This window comes from Ziziphus jujuba, chromosome 1 (assembly GCF_031755915.1).
Source record: "Ziziphus jujuba cultivar Dongzao chromosome 1, ASM3175591v1".
Taxonomy (NCBI): Eukaryota; Viridiplantae; Streptophyta; class Magnoliopsida; order Rosales; family Rhamnaceae; genus Ziziphus; species Ziziphus jujuba.
Genome location: NC_083379.1, coordinates 43031593 through 43047325, shown reverse-complemented (window position 1 = coordinate 43047325; position 15733 = coordinate 43031593). Strand labels below are relative to the sequence as shown.

The following is a 15733-nucleotide window of genomic DNA, read 5'->3' as shown; positions in this document are numbered from 1 at the left end:
AGATGTTCAGCCTTATCTTTCATTGTGCTTCCGGTTTTGCCCTATATATTATATCAATTTATAAAAAAAAAAAATAAAAAAAAAAATTATATATATATGTATAATTATATATATCAAAAGCTCATTAATTATGTCAATGGTGTGCCGGTTATGACCATAGAAAAAGCGAAGGACCAGACCACCAAAACTTACATGATAGAACCCAATTACATGATAATTAAAGCTTGCTAGACACATACAAACACCTGTTGAATACTGCAAATCTGAAAAATAATATAAAAGAAAAGAAGAAGGGCAATAGATTCAAACAATACAAAAGCTTCTCTGCTTAGATTCTAGTTTAATTAGACAAATCGAACATCCCATTATGTGTAGACGTGGAGCCATTAACAATATTAATTAATACAAGCTTTGCAATCATTACCATATCTCATTCTCTGAAAAATGAAGAAACAATAAAATACCAACACAATACACAAATAGTGACGAATACATGCTATCATTTCAAACCAAATTTCCAGGAAAACTAAAAAACAGAAAAAAACACACACACATACAAATTTTCTTACAAGCGCTTAAATTTGTTGATCACACAGATTCTGAGAAAAATCTCAGAAAGAAAGTGTTAGACCAAGGGGATTATTGAGTGGGACTGATATCAAATATTCGACTGCAGCCATAAACTGAACAAAATGCTTCCAATCCCATCAATAGCAATAGAAGAACTGCAGCCAACAAAGTGAGAAGCTGCCATGAACCAAAAACATATAACTTCATGATTGTTCCAAATTTCACCTTCCACCTTCCATTGTGATACTTGTTCACACCTTCAATCACCTTATCTAAGAACGGCACTTTTGTCAATCTTATGGACCTACTCATCCCATTCCATAGATTTGCCACATCTTTGTCGCTCTTCAAATGATTCCAAATGATACGCTTTTCTCTCAGCAACTTCACATCCTCCTCAGTGTCAATAATTCCATTCATTAACTCTGTATAGCGAGTGAAAACCAATGGCCCTGTTGCATTTGATGCTTCATATGCTACTAAATTTCTCAGAATAACCTTAGTATTCAAATCTAAACTAATGGTAGGGAGGCAAAATGTAACTGTTTTAGCATCGAAACTAACGGATGAGGATGAAATGCAGCAATTTGTAGCCACAAATTGGACACCAGATTTCGAGAGCTCAGTCACAGAAGGAATTGTAATCTCCTCCACCAATGGAGGTCTGCTAATGATGTTGTTGGAGCTGGAATTCTCATCTTCTGGCTTGATTTCTTCTTTGTCTCCGATAGAGGAAAAGATCTCAACAGGTTGCTTCAAGATTCTGAATCCAGGAAGGTTGGACAGGATTGTCCAAAGCAATTTTATTATCACTTTCAAAGGTTTAGATACAAGTACCTTTTTTATGAGACGAATTGGCCCTGCTTTTAGCTTTGAAAGCAACTTCCATACCTCACGGAGGAACTGTTTCACGTATTTCGAATCATCTAATGAAGACTTTTCCTCTCCAGTTGTAGCTTCACTTTGATCTTCATCAACTTCGATAATTTGATCAGATGGTTCCTCCACGTTGGGTGTGATCATGTTATACAAAAAGTCCAGCAAGTGGGCGCACTCTGAGACTGAAAGCTTTGGCATGTCTTCAACCATCTTGAATGGTGAAAGTTCTTTGCAGAATCCCATCAGCATCGAAAACAAAATATCATCGGCAGCCTCTAAGGACGAGAATTGGAATTCCAACACTTTCCTCAGAACAAAGAGTGGAATTTGATTCTCAAGCATCACCATGTCCCTAAGGATTGCATTGTGTGCTGATTTCCTCCCAGCATGATCAACCAAGTGTGACATCCTTGAGGAAAGTCTTGATATGGACTTTCCTTCTTTGATGGCATAAACTTGAAGGAATTCAAGCAAGAATGATGCATCGATGGCCATCATCCACGCTAAAGTTTCACCGTTGAAATCCAGGTACTTGTGGTAGCATGCTCGGATCCTTTCCTCAAGCTTTGTAAGTTGTTCAACCAGAGTTTCAAACGTAACGCCGTGGAGATTCTTTTGGGTTATTTTTGCCGCAGAAATCTTGTACCTCTCCATCTCATAGAGCTCCGGACTCCAACAATGGTATGGGCCAATGGCAAGTTGTTGTGGCGTATAGGAATCAGGATCATTTGCCATAAGGATCTTGGGGACATTGAAGATGCAAACAGGAACTTCGCCATCATCCTCAAGCTCTTCCTCTAGCGTTCGACGGATATGAATAACCCATTGGCGCTCATCAAAGTTGGAAGTAGATTTGGACGATAATGTGAGCTGGATGGAAGACATTTTGTCGGTGCTGTAGGAGGGGAGAAAACTCTAGTGGAGTTGGCAGTTTTGGAGCATTGAGTTGTGAGGAAGTTGAAGGATCCCAAGGGACACTTTATAAATAAAAAGCGTAATTTCAATTATAAAAAATAATTTTAAATTTAAAAGTAACCTTGAGCAACATTTTTTATTCATAATTTTTATTCTTCTTTTCTCTGTAAATATTTACTATTATACTTATATTAAACTCATGATTCAATTCATAATGTATCTTTTACTTCCACGCTTGCCCTTTTCTTGTTTATTAAAAAAAAAAAAATTCTGAGCACAAGGAGTGAATTTAGGTTATTTTACAAAGTAGCTACACTAAATAAATGTGATTAGTATTGTGAAAAATATTTTACTTTCACCTTCATCTCCTTAGGTCCTTCCAAATTTCAATAAACTATCAAAATTATTGGAAGTAATTTTCCTAAATTCCTATAAAAATTAAAAAAATTTCTTTTCATAATTTCATTTAAATTCTATACGGTCAAATAAATTTTAATAATTAAAAATATATATATTTTTATTTTATTTTGCATAAATATTTCTTATAATTGAAAAAAAGAAAAAAACTAAATATTTTTTTTTTTCAAAACTTTTTGCCATTAAAGCAAAGAGACTGTTAGAATCCCTTACGGCTTACGGCATGACGTGATGGGTCTTGCACACTTCCGGCCACCATCCCTTTGTGCTCTTTTTTTTTTTTTTTTTTTTAATAATAAAAAAAAAATCACCCGCAAAGGTTTTTCAATGCACATCCAATTTTTCGATCCTCTTAGTAACCCTCTTCAACTTTTCAAATGGTGAATGATACCTAAAGTATAAAATAATATATAAATTAATTAAGTGAAAAAAAGAAAAAACAAGATTTGTTTTTTTTTTTTTTTTTTTTTTTTGCAATGCGAGAGTTCTACAATAACTTCGATTTGTTTTTTTTTTTTTTTTGCAATGCGAGAGTTCTACAATAACTTCCTTAGCAACCATAGGCAATGGCTAGCCTATGATTATTTGTGATGGAAAGTGCATAAGTTTAAAAAATACAATATAAAAAAGAAGTAGGGAAGAGGAATGAAAGCTTTAGGCTCTATTTTCTTGGAGAGAAATGAGAGATAAAGCAAAAATCCAGATAATGATCCAGAATAAAGGATCTTATATTTTTCTTGCATCATTAAACTTTTATGCATCATTACATCATTACATTTTATGTAGATGATGAAAGCTCTTGTGGCATTGGATGGTGACATGTTGTATTTGACAGGATCCGTCTCGAGAATACTCTCAGGACCTCCCGGGTGGTCCCGCCTAGTAAAGTTCCACTGGATAATTCTTAGAGAATATCTGATAGGACCTCATCTTAAAACGTGGACAACAAACGCAAGTGATAACAATAATACCTCAATATATATATAAAATAAATCTACAACAGCGCAAAGTCCACAACCGGCCTATGTACTACAGGGCATAACTATACACATAAGTACAATGGTCTCTACTGGGTCTCATATTTAAAATCAGATCAGTCTAAGAGTGGCAACGAAGTCTAGGAGTACAAATAAGTAATAAGTAAGTCCATGAGATAACAACAGATAAATACAGTTGCTGTCGTGGAAGGAACAAAGCGATAAGCTGTGCACGAGATAGACTGCTATTAGCTGCCTGGGCTTAGGGGAACGAATTTAAAACAATAAAACGTAAGATAAAGAATTCTCAGTAAGTGGCATAGTATAATAAAAAAAAAATAATTCATTTCTGAAAAATCTTTTTCTCAAGACCTCTTGCTCCACTCGTTTAAAAAGTTTCCCGTTTAAAAATTATTTCACAAAATCCAAACTTGTACCCCAATTTAATATCATAAAAACAGATGCTTAAAAGCGTGAATGAACGATCATCGTAATATTATGAAATGTCTCAAATCAAGATATAAATATTTGAGCATAAAATATAATAAACATAGTTCCACCAAATAAATATGAAAATGTAAAAATCACCACAATATTTGTAAATCAACAATATATACAAACGTATATAATGTACCATACGATATATCAATCTATAAACTGTGGGATACACCCACCTCACGATCCTCAATATACGAACGGTGTCGTGGAAATAATAAATAACCGTCAGGACGTACCCAACCTCATGGTCTGTGGCAATAATAAACTGTTGGATGATACCAACCTCATGGCACCGTGGTAATAATAATAAACCGTCGGATAAATCCAATCTCACAGTCTGTGTTAATAATAGATAACCGTTGGATGAAACCAACCTTACGGTACTGTGGTGATAATAATAATAAACCGTCGAATAAACCAGACCTCACAATCCATGGTAATAATAGATAACCGTTGGATGAAACCAACCTCACGGCACCGTGGTGAACCCAGCGCGCTGTAATATAATACTGAACCAAACTCTGGTACTATGCGGTACATCAATTTAAAATAACCGATACAGTATCCTACCAGATCATAAATCATAATTTAATATTCATGCTCAACCGCTTGACTAAATATTTCAAAAAAACTTCGAATCACTATTTCTTACTAAAATAAGAAAATACCATAATGAAATATATTTAGCATAAACCGATTTTAAGCATCTAAAAATTTATAAAATATTTGAACATGCTTAAAATCATATAATTTTCAATAAGTCTTCTCAAATCAATTAATATCCAAAGTGCTTTAAAACCTCAATTCAAATACCAAAATATTTAAACATCACAAGTTCATTCATGAACTCATTAGAATTGCCAAACGTTTAAAATATTGACAAAAGTCAAATAAAATGATAACACATATCTATAAAAACAGATCCTCATATATCCATAGAATGAACATTCAAATAAAATGATAGGTATAAGTAAAATACTCAAACCACATATATATTATACTATATACCCAAAATATTTTTAAAACTAATAACTACTCATAGTATTGTAGATACTCACGCATGCTTCTCTACAGGATCGCCTCCAGGCTCAACTCGAGTGCTTGTAATATAATAAAATATTCCTCAGGCTCCAAATAACTAAACCAGAGACACTTGTATAATCCAAATGTCTCATAATAATTTATAGTACTATAAAATTGCATAAATTGGACACCGGACAGTCCAATTATACTGCGTATCCAGTACCTAAAATTGAAGATTTTCACCAAAAGCCTAATATTTTGAAATTGAACCACCTAATGGGTCCTAATAATATCCAATTTCACCAATTCAATTCCAATTTTAACTAATTTGACCAATTTTGTCCAAACACAGTTCTCAACTTATCTGAAAATTAACTAATTGATCCAAAAATGGAGAAATTATCAAACGACCTCCAAAATTCACAAACTTTATATTGACGCAAAGCCCAAGAGACAAGGAATCTACTAGTGTGCTCACCTTGGTCCAAGTTTCCTCCGGTGACCAGAAAACTCGGTTGAACCTTCGGCCGAAGTTTCCATCATCGGATCTCCCAAACAGTAAGGAATCTGGGCAAAAGAACCATGAAAATAAGTTCATAGGGGTTGAAAATAGTAGAAAAAGTGTATGGGTTGGCCTGAAACGGCCAAAAATGCGAAAATTCGGCAACCCACCTTGTCGGCCGCCACCGCCTTCGCCGGCCAGATCTGGGTGCATCCGGCCACCTTTCGCAGTGAAATTTTACGGCTAAGCTCATCTTGATGTGAGCTTCCTCCCTGGATGGCATGTGCAAGTGGTGGTTGGCTAGAAATGATCAAAACAGCAGTGACCCGATTCGACGGTAAACTTGTAGAAATGACTCAGTTTGAAGCCACGGGTCTGAGGGAAGAATATCTCGGGTTTTGGAGATGAACTAGGTATTTTGCGCTTTGGTTCCTCTTTGGCATGCTTACCAAGGCTTATATAGAGCCTAAGGTCACTAACAGATAAAAATTGGGGACTGGTTTGGATACTGATATAAAACTTATACTTAAAACTTCTCAAGACCATAACTTTTTATCCATGACTCAGAATTTGATGTGCCACTAGTCTATGAACTCGTATCAACGAGATCTAAGCAATAGTATCTCGTTCAAACCAAAAATATTGGCTATCAAAGAATCAACTTGGACCCACATATTGTTCACTTGGTCAAACTTGATCAAACTTAGTCAACTTGGTCAAACTTGTTTAATCATGTATATTTTTTGGTATGGGATGTTACAATATTGGTTCAAAACCTCATATTACATAAGTACAAAATGAGACCATATATTAATCGCTTTGGATGATTACTCCAAATATCATATGGGTAAATGCTTTTTAGGGTGTTGAGAAAAAGAGATTGGAAGGATTGTAGGAGTTGTACCGGTGGTGACATTTGTCACCTTTAGGTTGGTTCTCCCACCTAATATTTCTAATGATATACGGTATATTGGAATGTAAGCCTTCGGCTAAGAATTTGGGTCATGCCTGTCTAGGTCTAGTGGGTGCAAATATAATCCTACACCTATCAGCATGTAATGCAAAATGGAGGATTGGGAGAAAAACTATTCCTTAAACATTTGGCTATCACTAAAATGAGAAAAAAAAATGTTTGTTTGAATTACCTTGGTATAAACTTTTTTTTTCTGCTTCTTTAGAATTTTAATTTCACTAGAAGGAGTTTCTGAAAATTCCATGCTACCTTAATTTCTTTTCTTGTGACACTGTTATTTTGCTTTCTTTACTTTAACATAAAGAAAAGAGTGGGACTAATTAAGAAGTAACTAAGGAAATGCTTAACTTGCTGTTTTCATGGTAAGTGTTGATGTCTTTAAAGGTTTGGTGTGCTTGTCTCTCCTTGTTGGTTTAGCAAAATGTTTCCAAAGATGCAGGGTATATTTGTATGTGATTGAAAATGCTGCACTTCCTGTTTTTGACTACGGTTGTAAAGAATTTTTGGTCCTGAACATTTTTTCTTTAATTATGGATAGAGAAGTAGAAATTGAATGTGGAGGGTCCTTTAAAAATTACAATATAATAAAATAATAATAATATTATATGTATCAAAATGTTGATTAAATTTATTTATCAAATAACTCCTATTAAAATATTATTGGTTGATATATTCATATAACCTAATCATGTCAAAATAAAATAATATATATATATATATATATATATAAATATGTATGAGTTTAGGAATATATTAAAACCTCATCCAGGGAAAATGAACTTTATAATTAATAAATATAATTTTAAATATCACTCAAGTTTAAATTAGGTTTTTAATAATAGAACTAATATCAGTATTTCTTGTTCAGCCATAACGAATCACATTAAAAGCTGAAATTTAAAATTATATTTATTAGTCACCAGATTCTAATAAAGTTCATTTTTTTAAATAATATTTAAATATATCACTAAGTCCATATTTGACCACTTTTAAAATTTAAAATCCTAACATTTGATGTGATTTAAAAATTAATAAAGGAAGGCATGATATTAAAGCCATCAGGTCATTCTAATGTGAGTTTGACTATATATATATATATATATATATATATGTATGCATTCTACTAAATTCTTTTGCAATGTTTTCACCTTTGTAAAGATCATAAAATTCTTGACCCCCAAAAGAAAAAATGATGGTTGAAATTAGTTTTCTCTTTTAATTTATAGGGGGAAAAAACATTTAACCTTAACTTTTCTTAATTTTTCTATATCAAGAAGCCCAGCCATAGTGTGATTAGGTTCGAATTTATCCATTAAAAGAATATATAATAATTCATAAGTTGATGGGTTGAACATTTGTTTTTATATAGTTTTGATATAGCAAGAACATTGTAAAAACCTCATGGTAAGGATGGTTTAACTAATAAAACATATCAATTTAAATAATGTCATATTATTTAAATATGTAGTTTTTTAATAAAACCTTAAAAAAAAAAGTAACAATCCTATGAAATTTGCATGGGACTAAAAAATTGTTATAAAAGGTTGATTGATTTTTTTTTTCTTTTAAATTGAATTGATAGTTTATTTTTTTAAGTGGCAACCAACATAGATGATATGACTTATCACTTAGAACATTCTTACCATAAAATCCCTATATATAGATATAGTGTTTTGAAACTTCTTGTCCTTTTCTAATAGCGCATTAGTTTTGAATATTCATAGATATTCTAATTTTCTTCATTTTTCTTTCATGGCTCTTTAGAGCAGAAAATCTTCTAGCAGTTTTACAATTCCACAAGTCTTTTCTTCTGAATTGTTTGGTTCACAAGTTAACACTATAATACTAATTAATTTAGAAATGCAACTAAAACTTCTTCTACATGAATCAGCCATGTCTTATTTTTATGTTTTTGCTTCTTTATGTAAACTTCATAACTATCTTGATTTCTTATTATCCATATTTGTTTTTTTATTAAATATATATTTTATGAAATAGTAGAATATCTTCACTGGACCAAGATGTTCAGCCTTCTAACTTTCATTGTTCTATATTTAAAAAGAAATTTTTTTTTAAGGATATATAGCTAGAATTAAAAAGAAAGTGTTCCAAATACATTTGGAATATATCGAAGCAAACAGAAAGTCTGTAATTGAGGGAAATCATAGAGCAACAATGGCAACCACCGACAGCCGTCAAATTGAAGGTGTAAACGTACATGGGACAATCTTGGAGAAGAAGTAGAAGGTGGGAGTGGGAATAGTAGTGCAGAATGAGAAAGAAGAACTTTTATAGTTATTAACTTTTTTATACTAGTTATTGACCATTAAAAAAAAAAAGTATACTATAATAGTCCTCTAAATAATTACAAACTTTCATAATCTAATACTAATCATCTACCAAATTACATTTGCTTTTTAACTACTCTTTAGTACAAAATTCTCGCTAACTTCTTAATCTGTCATTTTTTCTTTTTTTCCTTTTTTGTTATTATTGTTTTGGAATATTGCACATAGATGTTGTGCCAAAATCCTAATCTTTCAAGAAACACAAACATGACATATGGACGTTATTTTTGTTATATCTATTTTCTCCAACTTGTAACATATTCTAATAGAAACATACTAAAATTTATACAGTTTAATTATATTTTGGACAATTTCAAATATGGATCTAATAAAATAAGTAGAATATCTCCGGACCAAGATGTATAGGCTTATCTTTCACTGTTCTTCTGGCTTAGCCATATATATTATATTAATTTATAAAAATGAACGTTATCAAAGGCTGTTTAATTATGTCAATGGTGTGCCAGTTGTGACTATAAAAAAAGCAAAGGACCAGACCACCAAAACTTTCATGATAGAACAAAATTACATGATAAAGATAGATTAGATAACTACAAACATCTGTTGAATACTGCAAATCTTAAAAATAAAATGAAAGAAAAGAAGAAGAGCGATAGATTTAAACAACAAAAAGGCTTCTCTGCTTAGATTCTATTTTAATTAAACAAACTGAACATTCCATTATGTGTAGAAGTGGAGTCATTAACAATATTAATTAATACAATCCTTGCAATCATTACCATATCTGATTCTCTGAAAAATGAAGAAACAGTAAAGTACCAACCCAATGCACAGATAATGATGAATACATGCTATCATTTCAGACCAAATTTCCAGGGAAAAAAAAAAAAAAAAAAAAAGCACTTATATTTTCTTACCAGCACTTTATTTTGTCAAAGCACACAGATTCTAAAGATCTGAGAAAAAAATGTTAGACTATGGAATTATTGAGTGGGATTGATATGAAATATTCAACTGCAGCTATAAACTGAGCAAAATGCTTGCAATCCCATCAATAGCAATAAAAGAACTGCAGCCAACAAAGTAAGAAGCTGCCATGAACCAAAAACATATAACTTCATGAATTTTCCAAATTTCACCTTCAACCTTCCATTGTGATACTTGTTCACATCTTCAATCACCTTATCTAAGAATGGCACTTTTGTCAATCTTATGGACTTAGTCATCCCATTCCATAGATTTGCCACATCTTCGTCGCTTTTCATATGATTCAGAATGATACCCTTTTCTCTCAGCAACTTTGCATCCTCCTCAGTGTCAATAATCCCATTCATTAACTCTGTATAACGAGTGAAAACCAATGGCCCTGCTGCATTTGATGCTTCATATGCTACTAAGTTTCTTAGAATAGCCTCAGTATTCAAATCTAAACTAATGGTAGGGAGGTAAAATGTAGCTGTCTTAGCATCGAAACTAATGGTTGAGATGCAGCCATTTGTTGCCACAAAATGGACACCAGATTTTGAGAGCTCAGTCACAGAAGGAATAGTAATCTCCTCCACCAATGGAGGTCTGCTAATGATATTGTTGGAGCTGGAATTCCCATCTTCTGGCTTGATTTCTTCTTTGTCTTGGGTAAAGAAAAAGTACTCAACAGGTTGCTTCAAGATTCTGAATCCAGGAAGGTTGGACAAAGTTGTCCAAGGCAATTTAAACAACACTTTCAAAGGTCTAGATACAAGCACCTTTTTTATGAGACGTATTAGACCTCTGTTTAGCTTCGAAAGCAGCTTCCATACCTCATGGACGAACTGTTTCACGTAATTCGAATCATCTGATGAAGAATTTTCCTTTCCACTTGTAGCTTCACTCTGATCTTGATTGAGTTCGATAATTTCAGATGGTTCTTCCACTTTGGGTGTGATCAAGTCACACAAAAAGTCAAGCAAGTGGGCACACTCTGAGACTAGAAGCTTTGGCAAGTCTTCAACCATCTTGAAAGGTGAAAGTTCTTTGCAGAATCCCATCAGCATCGAAAACAACATATCATCAGCTGCCACCAACGATGAGAATTGGAATTCCAACATTTTCCTCAGAACAAACAGGGGAATTTGATTCTCAAGCATCACCATGTCCCTAAGGATTGCATTGTGAGCTGATTTCCTCCCAGCATGATCAACCAAGTGTGACATCCTTGAGGAAAGTCTTGATAGAGATTTTCCTTCTTTGATGGCATATACTTGAAGGAATTCAAGCAAGAATGATGCATCAATGGCCATCATCCACGCTAATGTTTCGCTGTTGAAATCTAAGTACTTGTGGTAGCATGCTCGGATCCTTTGCTCAAGCTTTGTCAGTTGTTCAACCAGAGCTTCAAACTTAAGGCCTTGGAGATTCTTTTGGGTTCTTTTAGCAGCAGAAAGCTTGTACCTCTCCATCTCATAGAGCTCCGGACGCCAAGAATGGTAAGGGCCAATTGCAACGTCTTGTGGTGTATAGGAATCAGGATCACTTGCCATAAGGATCTTGGGGACATTGAAGATGCAAACAGGTACGTCACCATCGTCCTCAAGCTCTTCCTCTAGCGTTCGACGAATATGAATAACCCATCGAAGCTCATCAAAGTTGGAATTAGATTTGGAGGACAATGTGGGCTGGATGGAAGACATGTTTTGGTGTTGTAGGAGGAGAGAAAACTCAGGTGGGTTTGGCAGTTTTGGAGCTTTGAGTTTTGAGGAAGTTAGGAGAATAAGGAATTTATTACAAGAGTCTATGATCATTATTATCATTAATGGATTCTAGTTAACACCCCTTTTTTAATTAAACAAAGAGGAATGCGTTTCTCATGCTTAAATTCATAATGTATCTTTAACTTCTACGAGTGCACCCTTTTCATTTTCTTTTCCTTTTTTTTTTTTGGGTAAATCTTTTCTTTTTTCTTGTTTATAAAGAAAAATTCTCATCACATGGGGACTTTAAGATTATTTTGGGATGCAGCTACAGTAAACGAATGTGAATAGCATGTAATTCAAAAAGGAGGTTGAAAGAAAAACTATCTTTTAAACTTTCTTCTTCTTTTTTTCTTTTTCTTTTTTTTTTTTTTTTTTCCCCTTTTTCTCTCTCTCTTCTTCTTTATGTTCCAGTTTCACTAGAAGAATTCCGGAAAGTTCCATGCTACCTTAATTTCTTTTCTTGGGACGCTGTTATTGTGTTTACTTTAACACAAAGGAAAAAGTGGGACTAATTAAGTAGTAATTAAGGAAATGCTTAACTTGCTGTCCTCATTTTCTTTTTTCTTTTCTTTTTTATTCTTACATTTTATATTGAGGTTTCCAAAGATACAGGGTATATATGTGTTTGCAGATGCTACATTTCCTGTTTTTGTCTGCTGTTGTAAAGAATTTTTGGTCCAGTCTGAACAGTTTTTCTTTAATTCAAGTAGAAATTGAATACGGAGGGTCCTTTACAGAGTACAACATAATAAAAAATCGTTATTTGCCTTTGTAAAATGTAAAGTATAGCCTGAATGCTAATTTGTCCGGCAGGTCATTCAATTTTTACTAACCATGCCAACATACAATAATATGTATATGTATACTTTATATATGTATGCATTCTATTAGAGTCTTCTAAAGATCATGAAATTCTTGACCCCCCAAAAGAAAAAGATAGTTGATATTAGTTTTCTTTTTTAATTTATAGGGAAAAATAAACAAACTTTACCTCGACTTTTACATAACTATTCTATATCAAGAAGCCCATCCTGTTATTAGGTTCGAATTTATCAATTAAAAGAATATATAAATATTCATATGGTGATGGGTTGAACATTTTTTTTATAGCTAGTCTTCTGAAACTTCTTGTCCCTTTTTAATAGCCAAGGCATTATTTTTAAGCATTTACCGATATCCTAATTTTCTTCTTCTTTTTCTCTCGTAGTCTCTTGAGAGCAGAAAATATACAAGCAATTTTACAGTTCCACAAGTCCCTTCTTCTGAATTGTACGGTTTACAAGTTTACACTTTATACTAGTTAATTTGGTAGTACAGCTATATATATCTTGTAAAATAGTAGAATATCTTCACGGGACCAGGATGTTCAGCCTTAACTTTCATTATTCTTTTATTCAATAATTTAAAAAAAAAAAAAAAAGAAAAAAGAAAAAAATCATTACTTCTGGCTTTACTTAAGAAAAAAGTTACCAAAGGCTTCATTAAATTATGTCATGGTTCTGACTATAAAAAAATAGCAAAGGGCCAGAGCACCAAAAATTTCATGAGAGTCCAATCACATGATAAGGGTATATAGCTAGACGTATAAAACGTTCCAAATACATCTGGAATATATTTAAGCAAACAGGAAGTCTGTAACTGAGGGAAACCAAGAAGAAGGAGCAACAATGGTAACCACCTAAAGCCTGTCAACTTGAAGGTGGTGAACGTACATGGGACGATCTTGGAGAAGAAGAAGAAGGTGGGAGTGGGAATGGTAAAGCAGAATGCGAAAGATGAACGTTGATTGCTGCAGCTTTTAAACCAGAGCACCAACTTTTGACACCCTTGATAACCACAATCTTTGCCATCAAAAGATCTAAAAGCTGTTCCCATCAAGCAAAGATAAACTTAGGGCTAAGGAAACCATTCCAAAATGCAATTAGAATACCTAAGAACCAGAAAACTCACCATGAATGAAAGAAGCCTTGTAAGTATGCTGCATTTTGAAGAAATTGATGCTAGTGGTATTCCATTCTGCATCAATCACCTCTCAACTGAAATTCACAAAACATATATAAGCCCCTAAATTCCAGCCAGACGAAGGAAAATAAGAATTTATTGATGCTGGTAAGCTAACTGGTAAGGTATATGACATTAAAAATAGAACCCATAATGGGTGATCATATAAAGAAATAGACGCTGTAGAAAACTACAAATCACTCGGCCAGTGATGTAGTACCACTTGAAAATATATCCAAAATAAATATTTTGTCCACTGACTTGATCACCTAATTGACTACAGCATTATTTTGCTTTTAATTACTTTGGTCTAAACTCAAATTGTCATGTAGCCAAAGTAGAATAATGCTCAAAAAAAAAAAAAAAAAAAAAAAAAAAAGAAAACCTCATTGTACATTGAACTATTGAAAAGATAAGATGCCCATATCAATGTGTAGTTGTCTTGGCATCAATAACAGAGACTTGCTTATTAGTTCCATCTTCCTTCTGGTAATCATTTCACAGTTATCCTTTAGCAAGGATATATGAACAAGAATCCATGGACCATGGCTGCTAGACTGGAAACAAAATGGATCAAAAAGAAACTGAGTGCTCAGAACATATCTCAAAATAATCATCAAATTACCCTTTCCCTTAATTTTGTCTACTTCAGAATCATCTGCAGCATATTGCTGTCACAAATCATAATCTTCATATAGATATATTCACCAGGAACCTTTTATACTAGCGCATGAAGAGATGAGAAATCTAAAGTTGTTCTGAAGCAGAAAATTGCTGCTCCTGACGGATCAAAAACCATGATGAATGGTTAGAAGACAATCTCAACCTCTTTTCAAATCTCATTTCCTCAATATAGCTGCAAACCTAGAATTATGCCATTCATTATTCAGCAGCTTGCATTATTCAGGTGTCACCCCTGAGCTTTCTTTTTTCCAAACAATCAACGAATTAGTCTTTCTTTGCATTCTTTTGTTAAATTGAAAGCAGCAGAACATATATCAACCAAAATTAAAGGGGTTTCAATCTCAACAAGTCCAAATCAGGTTAAAAATTCTCACTATGAAGACTTAAGAATGACCTATTAAACCATTCAATGTTCTACAATATGCCCTTGCAACTAAAAGGATTTCAAGCATCATCCATGAATAACCAGCTCGAGCCCTAGAATTAAAAAAAAATCAACTTTCAGAATTCCAGCCTTGGCCCCAGAAAACATGAATATAAATTAAGCGCCCCCAACAACAACAACAAAAACGGTAACTAACAACTATAAACGCCATTAACAAAAAGTCAAAATGAGGAGGAAACGGGAACTAAACACACCCCACAACATTCAAAAAATACAAATTAAATTGCTTTGAAATAAACAAACACTGAAAAAACCACGAAAAGTAATGATTCACATAAAAAAAAAAAAAAAAAAAAAAAAAAAAAAAAAAAAACCTGCTTATATAATTCGAAAGGTTAATAGGTGGAGGTGCCCAGCAGATAAAGAACCGCGATAGATGGAAGAGAGAGTAAGAGAGCGAGGCGGCGGGATTGGGAAGAAGAAAGACCGCTACTTTAAAAAACATATAGAGCGAAGGAGACAGCAGCAGGTTAAAGCTTTCCTTTCAGTGTATTAACATTTTTATTATTATTATTTTTTCGATTTAAAAAAAAAAAGTGTGTATCAAAATTTTCTAAATATATTTTTTATGTAACATTAGTTTAGTCGTTAAAATTGAATTTAATTGTCGATTCTCGTGGCAAAATATTATTTATTTTTTTTTTTTTTGTTCAATGTAACTTTTTATTTCATTTTCAAATATATAGGTTAACAAATCGATTTGTAAAGCTCTAACCAAAAAGATAAAAATAAATTTATTCTTATTTTATTTTTAAAATAAATACACATTAAAAAATTGCCCTATTTTGCCCTCAATTCTATAATAATA

At 33.0% G+C, this 15733-nt stretch overlaps 2 protein-coding genes and 1 long non-coding RNA gene across 5 annotated transcripts; all 3 read right to left on the bottom strand.

The window, feature by feature from the left end:
• Positions 1 to 306: 306 nt before the first annotated feature.
• Positions 307 to 2422, bottom strand: LOC107425240 (putative UPF0481 protein At3g02645). Its single transcript, XM_016035194.4, has one exon. It carries the CDS (start codon positions 2332 to 2334, stop codon positions 640 to 642), a length of 1695 nt encoding a protein of 564 aa, XP_015890680.2. The 5' UTR covers positions 2335 to 2422; the 3' UTR covers positions 307 to 639.
• A 7496-nt stretch (positions 2423 to 9918) lies between these two features.
• Positions 9919 to 11916, bottom strand: LOC107425244 (putative UPF0481 protein At3g02645). The gene has a single exon (XM_048467380.2). It carries the CDS (start codon positions 11850 to 11852, stop codon positions 10074 to 10076), a length of 1779 nt encoding a protein of 592 aa, XP_048323337.1. The 5' UTR covers positions 11853 to 11916; the 3' UTR covers positions 9919 to 10073.
• Positions 11917 to 13244: 1328 nt separating this feature from the next.
• LOC107425224 (uncharacterized) lies at positions 13245 to 15441 on the bottom strand. 3 transcript variants are annotated; one of them, XR_003056840.3, is made up of 4 exons: positions 15240 to 15441; positions 14182 to 14957; positions 13746 to 13831; positions 13245 to 13660 (listed from the first exon to the last, which is right to left on the bottom strand). It is a non-coding gene; the product is annotated as an uncharacterized LOC107425224 (long non-coding RNA). The 3 variants fall into 3 exon arrangements; XR_003056839.3 differs by having other exon boundaries at positions 14192 to 14957; positions 15240 to 15439; XR_009635466.1 differs by lacking the exon at positions 14182 to 14957 and having other exon boundaries at positions 13273 to 13660; positions 15240 to 15426.
• Positions 15442 to 15733: the final 292 nt, after the last annotated feature.